The sequence below is a fragment of the Hevea brasiliensis genome, chromosome 14, assembly GCF_030052815.1.
Source record: "Hevea brasiliensis isolate MT/VB/25A 57/8 chromosome 14, ASM3005281v1, whole genome shotgun sequence".
Taxonomy (NCBI): domain Eukaryota; kingdom Viridiplantae; phylum Streptophyta; class Magnoliopsida; order Malpighiales; family Euphorbiaceae; genus Hevea; species Hevea brasiliensis.
In genome coordinates this window covers 12,461,408-12,482,161 of record NC_079506.1, presented here as the reverse complement: position 1 = coordinate 12,482,161, position 20,754 = coordinate 12,461,408, and the positions used below count along the sequence as shown (strand labels likewise).

General features: G+C 35.9%; 1 protein-coding gene across 1 annotated transcript; it reads left to right on the top strand.

Annotated features, from left to right (window-relative positions):
- Positions 1–10,263: 10,263 nt before the first annotated feature.
- LOC131172765 (uncharacterized) lies at positions 10,264–13,217 on the top strand. The gene is made up of 7 exons (XM_058134285.1): positions 10,264–10,273; positions 10,355–10,411; positions 10,971–11,032; positions 11,359–11,372; positions 11,564–11,751; positions 12,390–12,766; positions 12,906–13,217. Exons 1-7 carry the CDS (start codon positions 10,264–10,266, stop codon positions 13,215–13,217), a joined length of 1,020 nt encoding a protein of 339 aa, XP_057990268.1.
- Positions 13,218–20,754: the final 7,537 nt, after the last annotated feature.

Sequence of the window (20,754 nt, the reverse complement as noted above, 5' to 3'; positions counted from 1 at the left end):
AGAGAATAAAATATCAATTTTAACCATAATCTCTATAACTATCTAAAACTAATGCACCCTGTAGAGTGAAATGCAACATCAGTAATATTTTCACATCATAACAGCAAAAAGGTAATTTGGAGCACTCACACACCCGATAATGTCAAACAATACATATATGGGAGCTGATCCCCTATACAGCTCTCTTAATCCAACCTGTGCTAGCGAAGAACTCAGCTCGGACTTCCACTTAATAACCAAATCGGGGTCCCAGCGAAGAACTCAAGCCATGTCTACCCAGAAGGACTGGGTCCCAGGGAAGATCTCAAGCCATGTCTACCCGTCCTATCCATAGTCAACACCACATCACATGCACGCCAACGCATGCACACTGCTCTAAATTACCACAACAACATACATGGCACTTTAACAGTTGTGAATGCAACATAAAACATGCCTAGAGTTTAACTACATAGATATATACATATAAGTGATGCATGGGCATACTTGAACATATAATAATATCGAAATTACAATTAAAATTAATATTTTACTAATGCACTTGACAAAGAATCACCTTTGTGGTGGTCAAGAGGAAGAAGGCTGTCTCGGCTCACCTGACTATTTTATTACAATCATTTAATAAATTTGACTCAATATAAACTAAGAAAAGACCAAATACGTCCTAAGTCGTGTTGAAAATCCGGCAGAGTCTCCCCTATATCTAGGACTTACCCAACCTGCAAAAGGGCTCAAAACGCACTTCTATATTCACAATTCATACACTCACAACTCAATCACATCACACAGCCCCTCCTGGGCCCATCCAAACAGTCTCAATCACAATATGTAAATTTACAATTTAGTCCTTATAATTGATCATTTTTGCAAAAACTGCCCAAATAAGCTCTAAAAATTCTAAAACTTTGCCCCGCGGTACTTAGCAATATTACTAGGCTATTGCAAAAAGAATCATAATTTTCTGAGCTACCACGAATATTTTATGGATTTTTAATCCCATTTAAGCATTAGAAAATTATGAAAAAGCAAGGTTCGGGTTTACCTATGCTAATTCCGACTCTGGGGACATGCTCGGGACGTCTGACAATAGTGGGGCAGCCAAAATCTCAATTTAATTCGGAGACTTTTTCGGTAGCCGATTTGTCTGACCGGAAATTCACAGATCCGGACAACTGTCGAATTTCCGCGAATTGAAGATACCTACACGAAGCCCACAAGACAGGGGTTAGTACATAAATTTTACGAAATTTTCTAAGCTCATTTAATGCTCGAAAAAACACTACGAAGTTCCGCGGGACCCACCAAAAAATGGTGTTGGAAAATTTTGAAATTTATATTCCCGCGAAGCTCTCGACGAGTGGAGCGCTCTGGTACTCTCGGTTTTCTCGTGGGGTTTACGGTTTGCGAGAAATCTAGCCCAAAAGTCAAAATGGGCTAAAACTTCCCGGACAAAAATTGGACAAACTGCTCGATGAATTTTGGTGTTCTTCGTGTCTATGGAAAGCTCTCGAGGTGTAGATAGTGTTTGACACAAGACCCGACCCGATTGGTGGCCGGATCAGTCGAATTTCGACCGGGAAGACGAAGCATTGCGTGCGCACAGGGGAGACGTTCGCGCGCATTTTTCGGCCGCCTAGGGCGTCTGCCGGCCATGGGGAGGTGGTGGTGCAGCGCGCCGGCGAGCTGGGGTGGCTGGGGAGGTGGCGGCGCGGCGAGGGGAGGAGGGAGGAAAGAGAAAATGGGAGAGAGAGAGAGAGAGAGAGAGAGATCGAGACGCGTGCGAGGAGAAAGAAAAAGGACGAAGGAACTAGTCCAATTCGACCGGTCCAATCCGGTCCGGTTCGATTCGGTCGGTTCGATTCAGGATATAAAATTTTGAATTTTTACTCTGCCTTGGGACCGAAAACGAGGCTCAAAAATTTCAAAAAAATTCTAGAAAACTCAAAAAATTTTTAAACTCCAAATATATTTTTAGTTTTGCCACGTGGTCTTTAAATTAATTTTTAAAAATTATCAAAGTTTTTATTTTCGTAAAATCGAACCCAATTTCTAAAATCCGAAAAAATTTCAAATAATTTCCTAAAATTCAAATAAAATAAAATATCACTATTTACCCAAAAATAATAAATTTAAAAATTAGGGGTGTTACATTCTTCCCCCCTTACAGAAAATTCGTCCTCGAATTTTTTACACAAGGCAGAATAAAAGTACAGGATTACACATTGAATAGATAAGGGTACTTGCTACGCATGTCTCGTTCCGACTCCCAGGTGCACTCTTCCACTGACTGGCTCCTCCACAAAACCTTAACTATAGGGATCTGTTTTGATCTTAGCTGCCTCACTTGGTAGTCCACTATGGCTACAGGTTGCTCCTCAAACGTCAAGTTTTCTTTCAGCTCTATTACATCCGGCTGTAGTACATGAGAAGGATCAGGAATGTATTTCCTGAGCATGGAGATGTGAAACACAGGATGAACATGAGAAAGGTTGGGTGGTAGCTCCAACCGGTAGGCAACTGCTCCAACTCTATCAGTAACCTCAAAAGGTCCAATATACCGAGACGCCAACTTACCCTTCTTTCCAAATCTCATGACTCCCTTCATCGGAGAAACCTTCAGGAATACGTAGTCGCCTACTGCAAACTCTACATCCCTCCGTCTGGGGTCTGCATAACTCTTCTGCCTACTGAAAGCTATTTTCAATCGTTCTCTGATTAAAGGAACTATCTCTGAAGTGTACTGTACTAGGTCTACATCATGCACCTTTGCTTCTCCCATTTTCGTCCAACACAGAGGAGACCTACACTTTCTTCCATATAGTGCATCATAGGGTGCCATCCCTAGCTGGAATAGTAACTGTTATTGTAGGCAAACTCCACCAAAGCTAGCTGATCATCCCATTGACCTCCGAAATCCAAAACACTCATGCAAAACATGTCTTCCAGTGTTTGGATTGTCCTTTCAGACTGTCCGTCTATCTGAGGGTGGAAAGTAGTACTAAAGTTCAACTGTGTGCCAAGTGCCTCCTGCAACTTCCTCCAAAACTGAGAAGTGAACTGGGGCCCTCTGTCAGATATTATAGAAGTAGGAACTCCATGCAATCTGACTATTTCTCGAATGTAGAGTCGGGCGTACTGTGCCATAGAATATGTAGTCTTCACAGGCAAGAAATGAGCTAATTTAGTTAGGCGGTCTACAATTACCCATATCGAATCATATCCTCGCGTGGTACGAGGCAACCCAGTCACAAAATCTATGGTAATCATTTCCCACTTCCATTCTGGGATAGGGAGCTCTTGCAGATTCCCTGACGGTCTCTGGTGTTCAAACTTCACCTTCTGACAAGTTAAGCACTTGGACACAAAGTCTCCTATGTCTCTCTTCATGCAATTCCACCAATAGCTATCTTTCACATCATGGTACATCTTGGTGGAGCCTGGTGGACATTGTACAATGTATAGTGTGCCTCTCGAATAATTTCATTTCTGAGATTGTCCACATCGGGCACACATATCCTAGAACCTTGCATTAGGGCGCCATCATTGGCAAATCCAAACTCACCACCTTCACCCTGTTGTACTCTTTCTATGATCTTCATCAATTGTTGGTCTCTGTGCTGGGAAACTCTAACTCTGTCTCGCAGGTCTGGTCTCACTGAAAAATGAGCCAACAATACCCCTTCATCTAAAAGATCTAGGATTAAACCTTGATCCATCAACTCATGTACTTCCTGAATCAACGGTCTCTTCTCTGCTGAAATGTGCACCAAACTGCCAGAAGATTTTCTGCTCTAGCTTTCTATTGACTCATTCTCGTGTCTCATCTATCAGAACAATATCATCCGTAAACATCATGCACCAAGGAATACTCTCTTGTATATGTTTCGTCAATTCATCTAAAACTAATGTAAAAAGGGAAGGGCTTATAGCTGATCCTTAGTGTAATCCAATTGAGATCAGAAAATCTCTTGTGTCCCCTCCCACTATGCGCATAATAGTAGTTGCTCCTTCATACATATCTTTCAACACTTGTATGTACCTAATAGATACCCTTTTTTGTTCTAACACACTCCATAGGACATCTCTTAGAACACTATCATAAGCCTTCTCCAAATCAATAAAAACCATGTATAGATCTTTCTTCACATCTCTATATTTCTTCATCAAGCTTATAATAAGAAAGATCGCTTCCATAGTTGAACGACCGGGCATGAAGCCAAATTGATTGAGAGAGAGAGAAGTATCACGACGTAGTCAATGCTCCACAACTCTCTCCCACAACTTCATAGTATGGCTCATAAGTTTAATTCCCCTATAGTTTGAGCAACTCTATATGTCTCTCTTATTTTTAAAAATAGGTACTAAAATACTCCTCCTCCATTCATCAAGCATTTTCTTTGAGTTTAGAATCTTATTAAATAATTTAGTTAACCATGCCACTCCCATATCTCCCAAATACTTTCACACTTCAATTGATATTCCATCGAGTCCATAGGCTTTACCCACTTTCATTCTCTTAAGTACTTCCTTTACTTCTAAAGATCTAATCCTTCTAGTATAATTCACATTCTTTTCTATCATTCTATAGTCTATATTCACGCTATTACCATTTTGACTATTATTAAAGAGATCATTAAACTAATTTCTTCATCTTTCTTTAATGTCCTCATCTTTCACCAACACTTTTCCTTCTTTATCCTTAATGCACTTAACTTGATTGAGATCTTGATATTTCCTTTCTCTCCTCCTTGCTAATCTATAAATATCTTTCTCCCCTTCTTTAGTTCCAAGTTTCTTATATAACTTTTCAAAGGCCTGTGCTCTTGCTTGACTAACTGCCTTTTTTGCCTCTTTCTTTGCTATATTGTACTGTTCATATGCCTCATTATTATCGCATTTAGGTAATTTCTTATGCCATTCTCTTTTTCTCTTTACTGCCTTTTATACTTCCTCATTCCACCACCATCTCTCTTTTGAGGGTGGTCCATGTCCTTTAGACTCTCTAAGTACTTTTCTAGCTACTTCTCTAATTTTTGATGCCATCTGTATCCACATATCATTGGCCTCCATATTCAGCTTCCATGCTTCGGACTCGAGAAGCTCATTTTTGAACTTCACTTGCTTTACTCCTTTGAACTCCCACCACTTTGTTCGAGCTACATTATTTCTTCTGACCTTACTTGAATTGTTCCTAAACTTGACATCCAAGACTACTAACCGATGTTGACTTGTTAAAGCCTCTCCTAGAATGACCTTGCAATCCTTGCATAGAGCTCTATTTGTCTTCCTGGTTAAGAGAAAGTTGATTTGGCTTCTATGTTGTCCACTTGTGAAAGTCACTAAATGTGACTCTCTTTTTATAAAGTAGGTATTTGCTAGTATTAGGTCGTATGCCATAGCAAAATCCAGGATGCTTTTTCCTTCCTCATTTCGACTACCAAAACCAAAACCTCCATGAACATTCTCATAGCCTTGCCTATCACTTCCTACATGTCCATTCAAATCTCCACCAATGAAAATATTCTCTTCATTTGGTATGCTTTGCATTAAATCATCCATATCTTCCCAAAACCTTTATTTACTCTCACTATCTAGTCCTATTTGTGGGGCATAAGTACTAACTACATTTATTATTTTTCCTTCTAGTACTAGCTTTACTAGTATAATTTTATCTTCTACTCTTTTCACAGCTATTACAGCGTCTTTCAATGTCCTGTCTATGATTATGCTCACTCCGTTCTTATTTCTCTCCTTTCCGGTAAACCACAGTTTGTACCCTGCATTACCCACTTCTTTGTTTTTCTCTCCTACCCATTTAGTCTCCTGAATGCAAGCAATATTCACCCTTCTCCTTTCCAAGGTATCCACAAGCTCCATTAATTTTCCTGTAAGTTATCCAACATTCCAAGTACCAACCCTGATCCTCCTCCTATCCTGTTTCTTCCTAATTGGTCTCATTTTATGATATCTTCTATTGTTTTCTATGTCTATCTTGTGTTCTGTTCCACTATTTATTCTACTATTTATCCTATGGACTAACTTGTTTACCCACACTCGTCCATGATGTGGGAACCCTTGCTCACTTAACACCACACCCGGGCGCCGGTATGGAGTGTCGCTTTCGGTGAACGCTCTACACCCTTGCATATTTCTCACTACACTCGGACTCTAATGTAGCGTGTCGTTAGTAGAGGACGCCTCAATGTTTATATCATTTGAATCCATATCATAAGGTGTGACGAAATTTTTACGCTGGTTGTCACCTACCGTAACCCTCCTCCTTTATCTGGGCTTGGGACCGGCTAAGCGCAAACTACTTGAGCGGAGTTAGTCATCATGATATATAATTAATATAAATTATAATTTACATATTTTGTACATTTTTAATTATATTTTTAACCAATCAAATTGATATATGCAATTTTTTTTTTTCAAATCAATAACAAAATAACACTAAATATTAAAGAACTTACCTAGATAAGTCTTGAATTATATCAAAATTGGCTCAAATTAATGATTTAAGGGTTTGAATTGGAATCAAATTGATAATAATTTATAGAGTGACGGATTTTAATTTTTTTCTCCTATTATAAAATTGAAATTAATGGTTCAAATAGATAATTTTAATCTTATTGAAATCAGATTTAAAAAGTACAAAAAGTAGTGAAGAGAAAGAGGGAATTGTATTAGAAATTACCTAAGTGTGATAATAATGAGGCATATAAATAATACAAGATAGCAAAGAAAGAGACAAAAAAAAAAAGTTAGTCAAGCAAAAGCATAGGCCTAAAAATAATATTTATAATATATTATATTTTTTAATATGAAAACATAGTATTATATTCTATATATTCTTTTTATGTATTAAAAATATATTATAATATTAAAAATATGAAAATAACCATATGATTGAACTAATTTCAAATGATTCCATATCTTTAATTAATATTTGAAATTTTATTAAAAAGTTTAAAAAATAAAAAATTAATCTATATATAAATAATAAAAAATATAAAATAATTAATAAAAAATTATTAAAATAAAAAATATGTATAAATTAAAATTACTAATAATGTAAATTGGCAAAAGCCATTCCTAATTTATGCATGAAATTCGGGGCTAAGTGGCTGCTAGGTTGAGCTTTTGCTCTTTGGAGATTAATGGTTAATCCGTCCAACAGTCAAAATTTGGTGTTTGGCAACTTTCAATCGAATGTACAAGCTGACGTTGGTATTTTCCATCCCCAATTTTTTAAATTTATAATTTAAAAAATAAATTTTCATTAAGACTCCGTTTGATTTACGAAAAATGACTTATATAAAGAAAATATTTTTCATAAAAAATATTTTTTATTATTTGGTTGTAATATTAAATTAATAATATTTATTTATTTCATGTATGTATAAGTGTGCTTACATTTTAATAAGATATTCAAAGTTTAAAAAATGAAAAATGACTTATTCTTTTAAAAAATAAGTCATTTTCTTTAAAAATAACTTAATTTTTCTTTGATAAAAAAATATTTTCTATTAATTAATTTACTTAAATATGAAAAGTATTTTTTAAAAAATATATTTTTTTAAAATAAACGTAGCCTAAAAGCTGAAAATTCTCAACTTTTGAAAAATAAAAGGTTAGCTTTAAATTGCTCAAAGCATGTTTTTTAAATTTGTCCGCTTATTTAATTGGTAAAGGATAAAAATTAAAAATTTAATATTCAACTGAAATTAAATCAATGATAAATTTAAAAATTCTTATTAATGGGGATTATATATAAACATATAAATATGTATTTTCACTTCTATATGCATTCAATTAATAAATTTAATTTTCCTAAGAAAACTAATAAGTTTATTTCAATTAATAGAATAATCCAAACTTTAATGGAATAGGAGAAAATATTATTTAATAAAAGAAATTAAGTGACATCTTTGAATGTAGGGTAAATTAATACCTTTTAATATAGGATAATGTTAAAATTTTATACAAAATTATCTTTTAAAAGGAAATTTGAGGGCAGCGCCCCATTGCCCCCCTACTAAATCTATTCCTTACTTCCACTGAGATTTAGTCGGTATATTATTAAATAAATATTAATTATATCTTATATAATTAATAATATATTGTCACAATTATGTATATATAAATAATTAAAAAAATAAAATATAAACTAAAAATTAAAATGAATAAAATACAGACGCATATCATCAAATTTCAAAATAATATGAAGTAAAATCACATGGAGCATCCCTCATGTAGGTATGAACTATTTTCTCAACAATTAATTAATATTTCATACTAGAAATTCATTACATATAAATATTTTCTTATTTATATAAAAATATTAATGATTATATTTACATTATCTTTTTAAACCATAGACATTTTAATTAATGAATTATATTAAAAAAACAACTTTTAATATATCATAAAATATATAAATATAGCCTTACCATTATAAATGATATATAATTAATGTAAATTATAATTTATATATTTTGTGCATTTTTAATTATATCTTTAACCAATCAAATTAATATCTAATTTTTTTTTTCAAATCAATAACAAAATAACATTGAACTTACCTAGACAAATCTTGAATTATATCGAAATTGAAATATGAAATTGGCTCAAATTAATAATTTAAGAGTTTGAATTAGAATCAAGCTGATTATAATTTATAGTGATGGGTTTTAATTTTTTTTTTCTCTTATTATAAAATTGAAATTGATGGTTTGAATAGATAATTTTAATCTTATTGAAATCAAATTAAAAAAAAATAATTTTATAAGGAGTAATGTGAATTAAAATATTTTCGAACTTGAAACTAAAATTAGAATCAAATCAAAATTAAATCTTGAATTGCCGGTTTCAACTCAAAATCAATCTGATTTGAATTAGTAACTAACCAAAATATACCCATAAAATATATTTTTTTTTAATTTTATTTCGTTATTTTTTAAAACTAATTATATTTCATTATTAAACATGTTGGAAAAGAGAGGGGAAAAAAAAAAACAACAAAGAGAATTTAATTTCCTAGCAAGGTTAGCACAAAACTGGACGCACTCCCAAAATATTGGCGCTTTCCCACCCTTTTTGTCTTTAAAACCTACATCCAACGGTCACTATTTCCTCTTCTCAAACCAGGAACTCATCTGACCTGTCCGATCCTTCCATAATTAGACCCTTTTGTTTCCCTCTTCTCCTTCTCGACCTTACTTTCACTGCTTCTTCTTATTTCCTTCTCTGGAAAACCGCTTTTCTACTCTACTGAAAAGCGGTTTTCTGGACACATCAGATCGGGTCTCTCGGTTTCGTATCGGCCTCGATCCATCGCTTCTAGGTCCGCTTCCGATTTCTCATTTTTCTTCGTTTTTAGTCCTCTATTGCTTCCTCTGTAGCGTATGCGTATTAAAGGAAATGAAAAGTTTTAATTTTTTTGCTCTCTATGAGTAGTTTGATTCGGTGACTTCTTTTTTAAAGTTCCATTTTGCAAATTGATATTCTATTTATGCGGACTTGAAGTCATGAAATTTCATTTTCTCGCGATTTCTCTCCAACCAAGCAGATTTCCCTCCCCCCCCCCCCCCCCCCCTTTAAAAACGAAAAATCTTTGAAAGTTGTTTGTTTTCTGTAAGATATATATTGAATTTCCCACTTTTACTCAAAAAGATCTCTTTTTTTTTTTAAAAAGTTGAGAATTTGCATTTGATTTTTCTCTCCAAGGATTTTTTTTTTATAATTTATATTCAAAATTCCATTTTCTGTTTGATTTTTATCTCAAAAGAAAAAAAAAACTATCAAAAGATAATAATAAAATAGAATTTTATGATTTCCATTAATTAATTAATTAATAATAAGAGGAATCTGAATCTCTTTTTTTCTCGTTCTGTGTAAGTTGCCAACGTGTGCCTGGTGGACACTGGATAGCGTGCAACCAACGTTTTTGCTTTTGAAGATGAGATTTTTTTTTTAATTTTATTATAAAAAGGAAAACAATAAAATTCAATTTTTATAAGAATAAATATTTTGTTTTATCGATAGGGGTTGAATTAGGTTGGGTTGATGTTGCTACTAAAATTATTATTAAAAAAGTTATTTTTAAAATATATTAATTATAAAATATTAAAAAATAATTAAAAATTAAATTAAATTTATTTTAATTATAAAAATAATAAAATAATTTTTTTAAATTATTTTTTAATAATATTTAAAATAATATTTTTATTCCAAAAAATTAATTTCACCCATCAAAATACAATGCTAAATCGTAAGACTTTTGGTATAAAAGTACTGGTGCTTTGACTTTGACTAACACTTTTGCTATTTATTTTTGTCTCTCTGTTTGCAGGTGTTAACTTGGGCTTTTATCGATCGACGATTGCCGCTGGAACAGAACTTGAGAAACGTATCCTCTCTTATTGGGTTTCTTTTCCCCTTTCCCCCTCCTCCTCTTCTTCCCCCTCCTTCCCCACCCCCAACAAAACCCAAACACCCCCCCCCCCCCCCCCGCCCCCCCACCCCCCCCAACTTTTAAAATATAAAGCTATTATGGGTTCTGTTTTTTAATTTCCAAACCCACACACCCCGCCACCCCCCCCAACTTTTAAAATATAAAGCTATTATGGGTTCTGTTTTTTAATTTCATTTGTGTTAACTTTTTTTTAACTGAAAATGGGAAAAAAAAATGTGGGTTGTTCATTTTATATTGAAGATGGGTAATAATTATCGAGGATGATCAAGATTTTGATTTTATGGAAAGTAAATTGTTTGGCTTGTTTGATTTATGCCCCTTTCGCCCCTTTCATTCCTTCCTCTTGCTGCTAAAATTACGTATTGGCTTTGTCCTGTGGAAAAAAAAAAAAGAAAAATTCTGTATTGACTGTTTAATGGTGTAGATATTGTTGGCAACTCCATGATTTGTTGGCTAATTGAATAAGTATTGTATTCTTAACTATATAATGCAGCTGAATCTGTTCCTACAGGATTGAAGTCGGAGTCCATTAGGAAATTGGCTGGGCGTGATGTGGTATGTCATATTAATCTATGTTGCTTTTGTTTTCTTCCTTGTGGATAATTGCTTGGAAAAATGGCGTTATGAAGGTGAAAAGGCTTGGTTTTAATTTATTGTGGATTCCTATCTTTCTTGTAGTTGTGCCAACTTTCACTTTGCTGTTTGGTATATGGTATGCATTGGATTACTGAGAATTATAAACACTAAAAGGTCAAGGAAATATGTTTTTGGTCATTATAACATAAGTTCAAGAATATGATCTATTTGTGTGAGTACCATGAGATCCATTCTTCTTGTTTAAAAGGATTGCTAGTGTTTTATTTAATTTTTTTGGATCTTAGATTTTTGTGGCTCTGTATGTGTATCTCTAGGCATCCACATTGCACAAATTTATTCTGTGCATGGTAGATGGTTATTTTAACAACAAACTTAATGCTTAGTAGAACAATATTAGATGGTTATTTTAACAACAAACTTACTTAATGCTTAGTAGAACAAGATTATCTTATTTATTATCTTATTTTCCTTTGTATGTCTTTGTTTCAGGCTTCTGGAAAAGATGGATTACCATGTGGCTCAACATCATTCAGTTGCTTTTTCACGGGATGCTACTTCTAATACCAAAGGTGAAGTAGATGGTAATTCTGGTATCAAAGGGGAGACTGACCAAGAGTCTGTTGGAGACCTTGGTATTTACAATCCACCAACTAGTAGTTACAATTATTACTACCCAGGTGGGATATTGAGACGGTTATATATTCTTCTTATATATAATCTTTTGGAGTTGTGATAAAGTCAATTAAATGGAATGTCATAATCTTAGTTAAAAGTACTCATATAATAGGTTTTCAGCAAAGTTGAGACTTGAGATGTCTGGTAATATACTCCTCAATGTATTGCATAGGATGATGTTAATCGGCCTTGTGATTAAGTACTCATATTTCTTAGTTGACTTCCATATAGTTAGAATCAATTTTTAGGCTAATGGTGCAATCATTTGAAAAATGAAAAGATAATACTTTAGCACGTCTTCAAGCATGATAATTTTGAAAATATTAAGTTACTTTACTTTGCTTCAATTAAAGATTTTTTTTTTTTCAGTTTGATTTGCAGCTCTGAAGTTTATAATTTGAGAATTAGATTAATTTATGGTATATTATTTCTTAAACTTACTCTTTGTTGTAGAGTATAATGGATCCTTCACACAAATGGATGATCATGGTTATTTTCAAGCAGATGGATCTCATATGGTATGTTCTTCTGACGTATACTTTCATTTCTATTTGCAAAAATTAGGCAAAACTATGTCTCGTTCTGCTTGGCTGATAAGGGTAGTTTTGTATAATTGTGTCTTGTTGATAATTGATACTAGTGTATCGGTTGATCACATCAGGGATGCAATCAGACAATGGATCACTAGTCTATTATTTACCTGGCTATAATCCATATGCTTCTGGGGCAGTGGTTGGGGTAGATGGGCAAAGTGTTGGTCAACAAGCATATTTTTCTTCACCTGGATACCTTCCACATCCTGTTTTCTATGGATCAGAAGCCATGCCTTGCTATTCACGGGATTCAGCATATTTTAGTGATGTCTCAAATGGCAATACTGGTTCTCAAAATGGAAAATATGGATCAGCTTCAACTTTTGCCAAGTCCAGTGGTTTTAACTCTATGAAGTCTAATGACAATACTGCTGGCAAATCCTCTAAGTCTACAAATACACAAGCAATCAGACCTTTAAACAAGGTATGAAATATTCTTACTTTTTATGTCTATATCTTTAAACTTTCCCAAAAAGAATTGATTTTGAAGTTTGTTGTGCTTGTTGGTCATCACTAGTCTTCAGTTTTGAGTGTTTTTGCTGATTTAACTTTTTTTGTTACAGGTGTCTGCATTGGGTTCTTATTTCTCAGCAGGTCTCCCGAAAGGATACCATCCTGTAGGAAATTTGCCTCCTTTTTCTATCCAAAAACATGGTCCATTCCCGCATAATTGTCCTATGAACTATAGACAGAACGGAAGGATATGGAATGGAAACGATAGAAATAAATCTGGAGACAGATTCTATAAAAACAGTGATTTTGAAACCTCAAATGAACTAACTTCTGGTCCTAGGGGCTCTAACAAATTTCCTTCTCTGGAGACTGCTGTCAAGGAAGACTTGGGAATCACTGTAGAAGCCGGCCATGACAAGTGACAAAATAATGAAGATGAGTGGAAACAGCTACCATATTCTTCTTCTCGGAAGGAACATATTAATTCCTAATGAACAATTAAAGGAACGGCTAGCATTTTGTCGGCAAAGTAAATAGACAAAGCTGCAAACAAAGTCCTCATAAATTTGAATTCCATACTTAATGTGGAAGGCAACGTTTATGTAACGCCCTCACCATAGGTAGTTCGTACAATTTACTGTTCCGACGACTCATATCTGCTCGGACAGTCAAAATGTCTGGAACTACACCTAAACTATAGTGAGGAGGCACAAATTAATGAAATAAATATTAAAAAAAAATATAGGAAAAATTTTGAGAAATAAAATAAAATTTAGAGAATTTATTAATTGGTATAAAAAATAAAAATAATCCGATGAGCACCATGAAAGGCATTTTGGTCATTTCACCCCTAGAGGTGAATTTTGATTTAAATGTCAAATTAAAATTTGGAAATAGAATAATTAACATAAATTAATTTTATGAATTTAAATTTGAAAAATGAGAAGAGAAAGAAGAAGAAAAGAAAAGAAAAGAAAAGGAAAGAAAAGAAAAGAAAGGAAATAGATTTATGAAATTTAAAAACAATAAAGTACACATAAATATATATATATATATATATATATATATATATATATATATATATATATATAAATATAAATAACCACAAGAGACAAAACCCCCCACCAACCATCTTCTTCTTCCTCTTCTCTCTCTCTCCTTGCCGTCTCCTTTGGTCTCTCCCTCCCCACCATTGTTATCAAGCTTAAAGCTTGATTTCCCAAGCTTTCACTCACCAAAACCCATAGACCCCTTCACAAAAAATTTAGCCTACACTATAAGGAAGCTTTAGATACCCATAAGAAGAAGAAAGATTAAAGTTTGAAGTGGGTCACAAGAGGTTAGTGCACTAATCCCTCTTCTTCTCTTTATTAAACATGAAAAGCATGTTTAGCTAAGCATAAATACCATTAAAACAAAAAGAAAATCTAGAGGAAAGAACCCTTGAATTTTTGGCAGCCATGGAACTTGAAATTTATTGCTTTTAAGTGATGAAAAATGGTTCCATGAGAATGTGTAATTAGTTGAAATGTTTGGGTGTTTGATTGTGTAGTGTTTGTGTAAATTTGAAACTTTGAAAACTAGGGTTTGTGTAAATGTTGAGGACTTTGTGTAAAATGTTGAAATTGATCTATTGGGGTGAGATTGTTGCTTATAGAAGTGTATTGCATGCAAATTGAAGTAAGGAAGTTGGAGGAGATTGAGTTTTGGAAGTGTCAATTTTCTGCAGGTTGTGTTTGTTGAGGGCAGTGTACATTTTAGGCCATAAATAAAATTGTGTGACCCCAATTGGTATGAGGCCAATTGGAGGTGAAACTAGACCCAAAATAGCCCATTTTCCATGAAGAAACCATGCCCAAATTCTGTCCAAAACTTGACCTAAATACTGTCCAAATTCAGATTTCCCAGTAACCCAACCCAAAAAATGACCAAATGAATAGTACGTGTTCATTTGGTCATAACTCTCTCTATACTTGTCCAAATGACCTAAAATTTTACCCATGGAAAGTTTAGACATAGGGCTACACTTTTTATGAAGACCACTTAACCCAGTTTTGCCTTTAACAAATTCAAATTGTTAGCACAATTTGGGTCACTGAAACTGCCAACCCAGAAAATGACCAAATGAACAGTACGTGTTCATTTGGTCATAACTCTCTCTATACTGGTCCAAATGACCTAAAATTTTACCCTTGGAAAGTTTAGACATAGGACTACACTTTTCATGAAGACTACTTAACCCAGTTATGCCTTTAACAAATTCAAATTGTTAGCACAAGTTGGGTCACTGAAACTGCCAACCCAGAAAATGACCAAATGAACAGTACGTGTTCATTTGGTCATAACTCTCTCTATACTTGTCCAAATGACCTAAAATTTTACCCATGGAAAGTTTAGACATAGGGCTACACTTTTCTTGAAGACCACTTAACCTAGTTTTGCTTTTAACCAATTCAAATTGTTAGCACAAGTTGGGTCATTGAAACTGCCAACCCAGAAAATGTCCCAAAATACTATTCCTTTGGTATTTTGACCATAACTTGAGTTCTATAACCTCAAACTCAGTGATTCAAAAACTGAAATTCAAGTTTAAACATAGAGGAGCAATTGTTATGAAGGAATTGTGACTAAATAAACATCGTAACCTAGTCAAATTCCTAGATAAATATAACACATCAACATGAACCTAAAGAAAGGTTCATGGGAAAAATGCTATATAGGATAATTAAAATACTCATAAGGAAAATTTAATATTAAAAATGATATGAATATGTAAATTAGGACTAATGTCCTATTAATATGAAATTTATGGTACCAATGAATAGTACTAGAAAATAGTAATAGTGAATAGTACTAAATTAATTAAAAATATTTAATTGCCCATAGTATACCCAGACTTATTTATTTAGTTGGATAAATTGGTATACTAATTAGGGACTACAGATAGCAGTACTGCCTATCGAGAAAATCATGAACTGACAATATATGTCTGGTATGATTGTTCTACAGGCTATATGCCTACTTTATTTCTGGCTTTACAAGCCTGACAGCTGGTCTCATGCCCGACAGCTGGCCTCGTGCCCGACAGACGTATACTGGATAGACATATGGCTGTCTAACCAGTATACACCCGTACATCCAGCTTTTATAATTTGTCATAGGTTTTCTTGGGCATTGATAATAATTAATTAATACTGAATATACAATGAGTAAACAGGAAAGATCCCAATAATTTTAATTGTTTCCAAAGTGTAATAAAAAAATGTAAAAGACCCAGAATTTATGATTTGCATATATTGTTTCAAATTATTAAATTATTGTTATTATAAATTATGCACCACTAAGCGTTATGCTTAGCGCGTTGGTTTTCCATCGCGTAGGTACTGGAGAGCAGCGGCAATACACGATGAGTGCAATGCAGAGCTTTGATCAGATCTGCCATTGTCCAGAGTCACCTCACCGGTCTGTTGTATTTTGGTAGGGCCCATGTATAGACTAGTATTTTGGTTCATTATGTTTAGTCATGATGTAATTACTAGTTTATGATGTATTTCATTTTGGACTTGTAATTAAACTTTGAGATTGAAATGAAAACTTGTAATTTATTATCTATGAATTTCTATATGAATGCAATAGATAATACTTCATTTTGAGATCTCATAAATAATTGTAAATGATATGATACATGAGAATATGATATGGAAATGTGTGAAATTAATATGGACATGTTAACAGGTGATTAGTGGAACCCACCAGATGCTAATAAAATAAGGGAGGCTCTGTCCGGGTCTCCACAGAAATAAGATATAAAAAAAAAAAAAAAATTCTACACATAGAATACATGTTTTAAATGACATCAAAAGTTTACAATAGATATGATAAAACAAGATAGGGTGCTCTGGCACCGAATGTGGCACTTCTTGCTCGGCTATACTGTAGACGAGTAAGGGGTGTCACATTTAGTGGTATCAGAGCAGAGGTTTAGGCGGTCCTAGACCTAGATAGATAGAAAGAAATAGTTGCATCACATGCATGGGCCTTTAGATAGAGTCGAGGTGACACTAATGCAAATCTGTTCTTTGTCTTTTTTTTATAGGATCGATGGCATCTGATCCTTCAGAGCACGGACCTCCAAGACCGATAGTGGAGGAAGTAGAGAGTCACGCACCTGCTCCTAGTCGAGGGAGAAGTGGCAGTAGAGCAGAGTCATCTCGAGGTACTGTGAGTAGGGCACAGCAGGCCTTCTATGAACAGATGACACAGCTGTTCCGTCAGTTCGCCGGAGCCATTCCCCAGCCACAGCCACCTCCACCTCCACAGCCACAGCCACAGCCACAGCCACCTCCACCTCCACAGCCACAGCCACAGTCACCACCACCACCACCACCTGTACAGCCACCTCCACCCCCACAGCCGCAGCCTATACACAGATCTCCACTAGAGAGACTGTGAAAGTATGGGGCAATTGATTTCAGAGGTAAGAGGGATGATGATCCAGCCGCAGCAGAGTATTGGCTGGAGAGGACAGAGAGGGTACTGCAGCAGTTGCACTATACCCCAGAGCAGCAGTTGGAGTGTGCTCTGTCACTGCTATAGGAGGATGCATATAGATGGTGGGTGACAGTATCTAGAGTGGTACAGCCTGCACAGATCACTTGGGATTTCTTTCTGGCTAAATTCAGAAAGAAATACATCAGTCATGTGTACTTGGAGGCCAGAAGGAGAATTCACTGCAGCGAGGCGGTGGCGATCTCGAATATGAGCGAGAATTCATGAGACTTAGCAAATATGCATTGGAGTTGATGCCGAGAGGTTGATAAATGCGAAGATTTGAGGATGGACTGAATGACAACATCGGAGTTAATAGTGACGTCTCACCACTTCACAATTTCTCTGTTGATAGCATCACCCTTGATGTGGAGAGTCGGAAATGAAGAGCGATCCGAAAAGATAGGCAACGCAAGAGGGTTACTGCAGTCGGTCATCGATTCAGCGAACACGGGTAGTAAGAGACCCAAGGAGTCTCGGGATGCACTCAAGGTCGGGCAAGAAACAAAAGTCTCGGTTGCTCCAAGGAGAGGAGGAGGACAATCGGTGCATCGGTGGGTAGTTCACCAGTGCGGCTACACGAGATCACCCCACCACTGCTTGTGTACATTGTGGTAGACCCCACAGAGGAGAGTGCATATTGTTGACAGGTGGATGTTTTAGATGTGGGTCTATGGATAACTTCCTGAAGGATTGTCCACAGAGGAACACTAGTGCTCCCACTGCTCCACCTCAGATGGAGAGGTGCGCCCAAAGACAGAGGGTAGGAGACTGCGAGGCTGTCTGGTGGCACATCACGAGGCCTCTGCAGAGACAGTCCAGGCGGAGATTAGGGTAGCACCTCGTGCTTATGCCATGAGCTCGAGATGAGCCAGAGCCGGTGATGTCATTAGAGGTACATTTTCTTTTTATGACCTGCTAGTATGTGCATTGATTGATCCGGGTTCCACACATTCATATGTGTGTATCACACCACCAATTGATAGAGGGGTACAAGTAGAGGAGCTAGAGGAGGACATACAAGTCACAAACCCTTTAGGCCATAGTGTCATGGTGAAAAAGGTCTACAAGGGTGGTCCTCTAAAAATACAAGGGTATGAGTTTTTAGCTGACTTGATTGAGCTACCATTCCATGAGTTCGATGTGATATTAGGTATGGACTGGTTATCACGTCATCAGGCGATGGTAGATTATCGGCTAAAGAGGATGTCACTACAGACAGTAGATGGGGATGTGATTACAGTTGTGGGTGAAGGAACGGGTTGTCTTTCCACCATCATATCAGCCACAACGGCGGAAGATTGATAAGAAAGGGTCAGAGGCTTTCTTAGCACATGTGGTTGATACCAGGAAGACTAGCCCAAGCATGCAGGAGATCCCCACTGTATGTGATTTTTCGGATGTGTTTCCGGAAGAGTTGCCGGGTTTGCCACCCAATAGAGAAGTGGAGTTTGCTATAGAGGTTATGCTAAGTACTGCACCAATGTCCATTGCTCCATATAGGATGGCACCTACTGAACTGAGAGAGTTGAAAGTTCAGTTACAGGAGCTACTAGACAAGGGCTTTATACGCCCTAGTGTGTCACCCTGGGGAGCACCAGTGCTATTTGTGAAGAAGAAGGACGGTACCCTTCGGCTATGTATAGACTACCGGCAGCTGAATAAGGTGACTGTGAAAAACAAATACCCTTTACCTAGGGTAGATGACCTGTTTGATCAATTGAGGGGAGCTGGAGTATTCTCCAAGATAGATCTCAGATCAGGCTATCACCAGTTGAGAGTGAAGGAGACAGATGTTCCTAAAACTGCTTTCAGGACCCGGTATGGACACTATGAGTTCCTAGTAATGCCATTTGGGCTAACAAATGCACCAGCAGCTTTCATGGACCTAATGAATCGCATCTTTCATCCCTACTTGGATCAGTTTGTTGTGGTCTTTATAGATGATATCTTGGTGTATTCTAAGAACCGGGAAGAGCATGATGAACACCTGAGAGTAGTACTACAGACACTGTGGCAAAAATAGTTGTATGCCAAGTTATCCAAGTGTGACTTCTGGTTGGATGAGATATCCTTTCTTGGACACATTGTGTCAGCAGATGGAATCAGGGTAGATCCAAGGAAGATTGAAGCAATAGTTGAATGGAAGCCTCCCGTAAATGTAAAGTTAGAAGCTTTTTGGGGTTAATTTGGATACTACAGAGATTTGTGAAGGATTTTCCCTTATAGCAATTTAATCGACTAAGTTACTGCATAAGAATGCAAAGTTTGACTGGAATGAAAAATGTCAAATTAGCTTTGAGAAGCTGAAGGCTATGCTTATAGAAGCTCCAGTGTTAACACAGCCAGAGTTAGAGAAAGACTATGTGATCTATAGTGATGCCTCTCATAATGGGCTTGAGTGTGTTCTGATGCAGGAAGGGAAAGTAGTTGCCTATGCTTCTAGACAGCTAAGGCCACATGAAAAGAACTACCCAACTCATGATCTGGAATTGGCGGCAATAATATTTGCATTGAAGATATGGAGGCATTACCTATATGGTGAGAAGTGTTACATCTACACTGATCACAAGAGTCTAAAGTACTTGCCAACTCAGAAGGAACTCAATCTGAGACAGAGGAGATGGACTGAATTCCTTAAAGACTATGACTGTGTGATCGACTACCATCCTGGAAAAGCAAATATAGTGGCTGACGCCCTAAGTAGGAAGTCCATGATGGCTTTGAGAGCATTGAATGCTCGACTGTTTTTAGCACAGGATGGGGTACTTTTGGCTCAGTTGTGTGTAAAGCCAAGTTTGTTACTGTTATACTCAATTCATATAGACATTTTAGGGTAGTTTTGCATCCATTTTGCCCTCATACTTTAGTATATTTTATGTTTTTAGCTTTATTTTATCTTATTTGTTAATTTTAGATACTTTATATTTGATTTTCGTAATTTTGTTGTTTTTGATAGGATTTTGTGGCAAATCGAAGATCAATGAGTGCAATAGGAAATAATTTGAAGAGATTTGAAGTTCTTTAAGCATGGAGGAAAGTTGAAGAAATCAAGCCTTGAAAGAGCAAACTAGCCGAAATTTGCTTGAGACTTTGCTTAAGGTCATGCTTAGGGTAAAGCGGCAGTACTTAAGGAGCAGCACAAGTCAAGCATGAGCAGAAGAGTCCATTCTACTCTAAGTCTGCCGAGATTTGCTGAAGGTCTGCTTAACCTTAAGCAGACAGTGCGACCAGAGGCTAAAATTTGCTAAGAAGCTGCTTAGGGTTAAGCCGAACCCTAAGCAGACTGCCCAGAACGTGAAAGATGCTGCTGACTTGGATAATTTTACACCTCATTTCCTATCCACTCCTTGGCTTTTATTTACTTTTAGGGCAACTTTTAGTGTAACGCCCTCACCGTAGGAAGTCCGT

Coding starts and splice junctions, on each gene's coding strand:
- LOC131172765 (XM_058134285.1), top strand. Junction 11,752..12,389: donor TTACAATTATTACTACCCAG/GTGGGATATTGA, acceptor AATTGATACTAG/TGTATCGGTTGATCACATCA. Junction 12,767..12,905: donor CAATCAGACCTTTAAACAAG/GTATGAAATATT, acceptor TTTTTGTTACAG/GTGTCTGCATTGGGTTCTTA.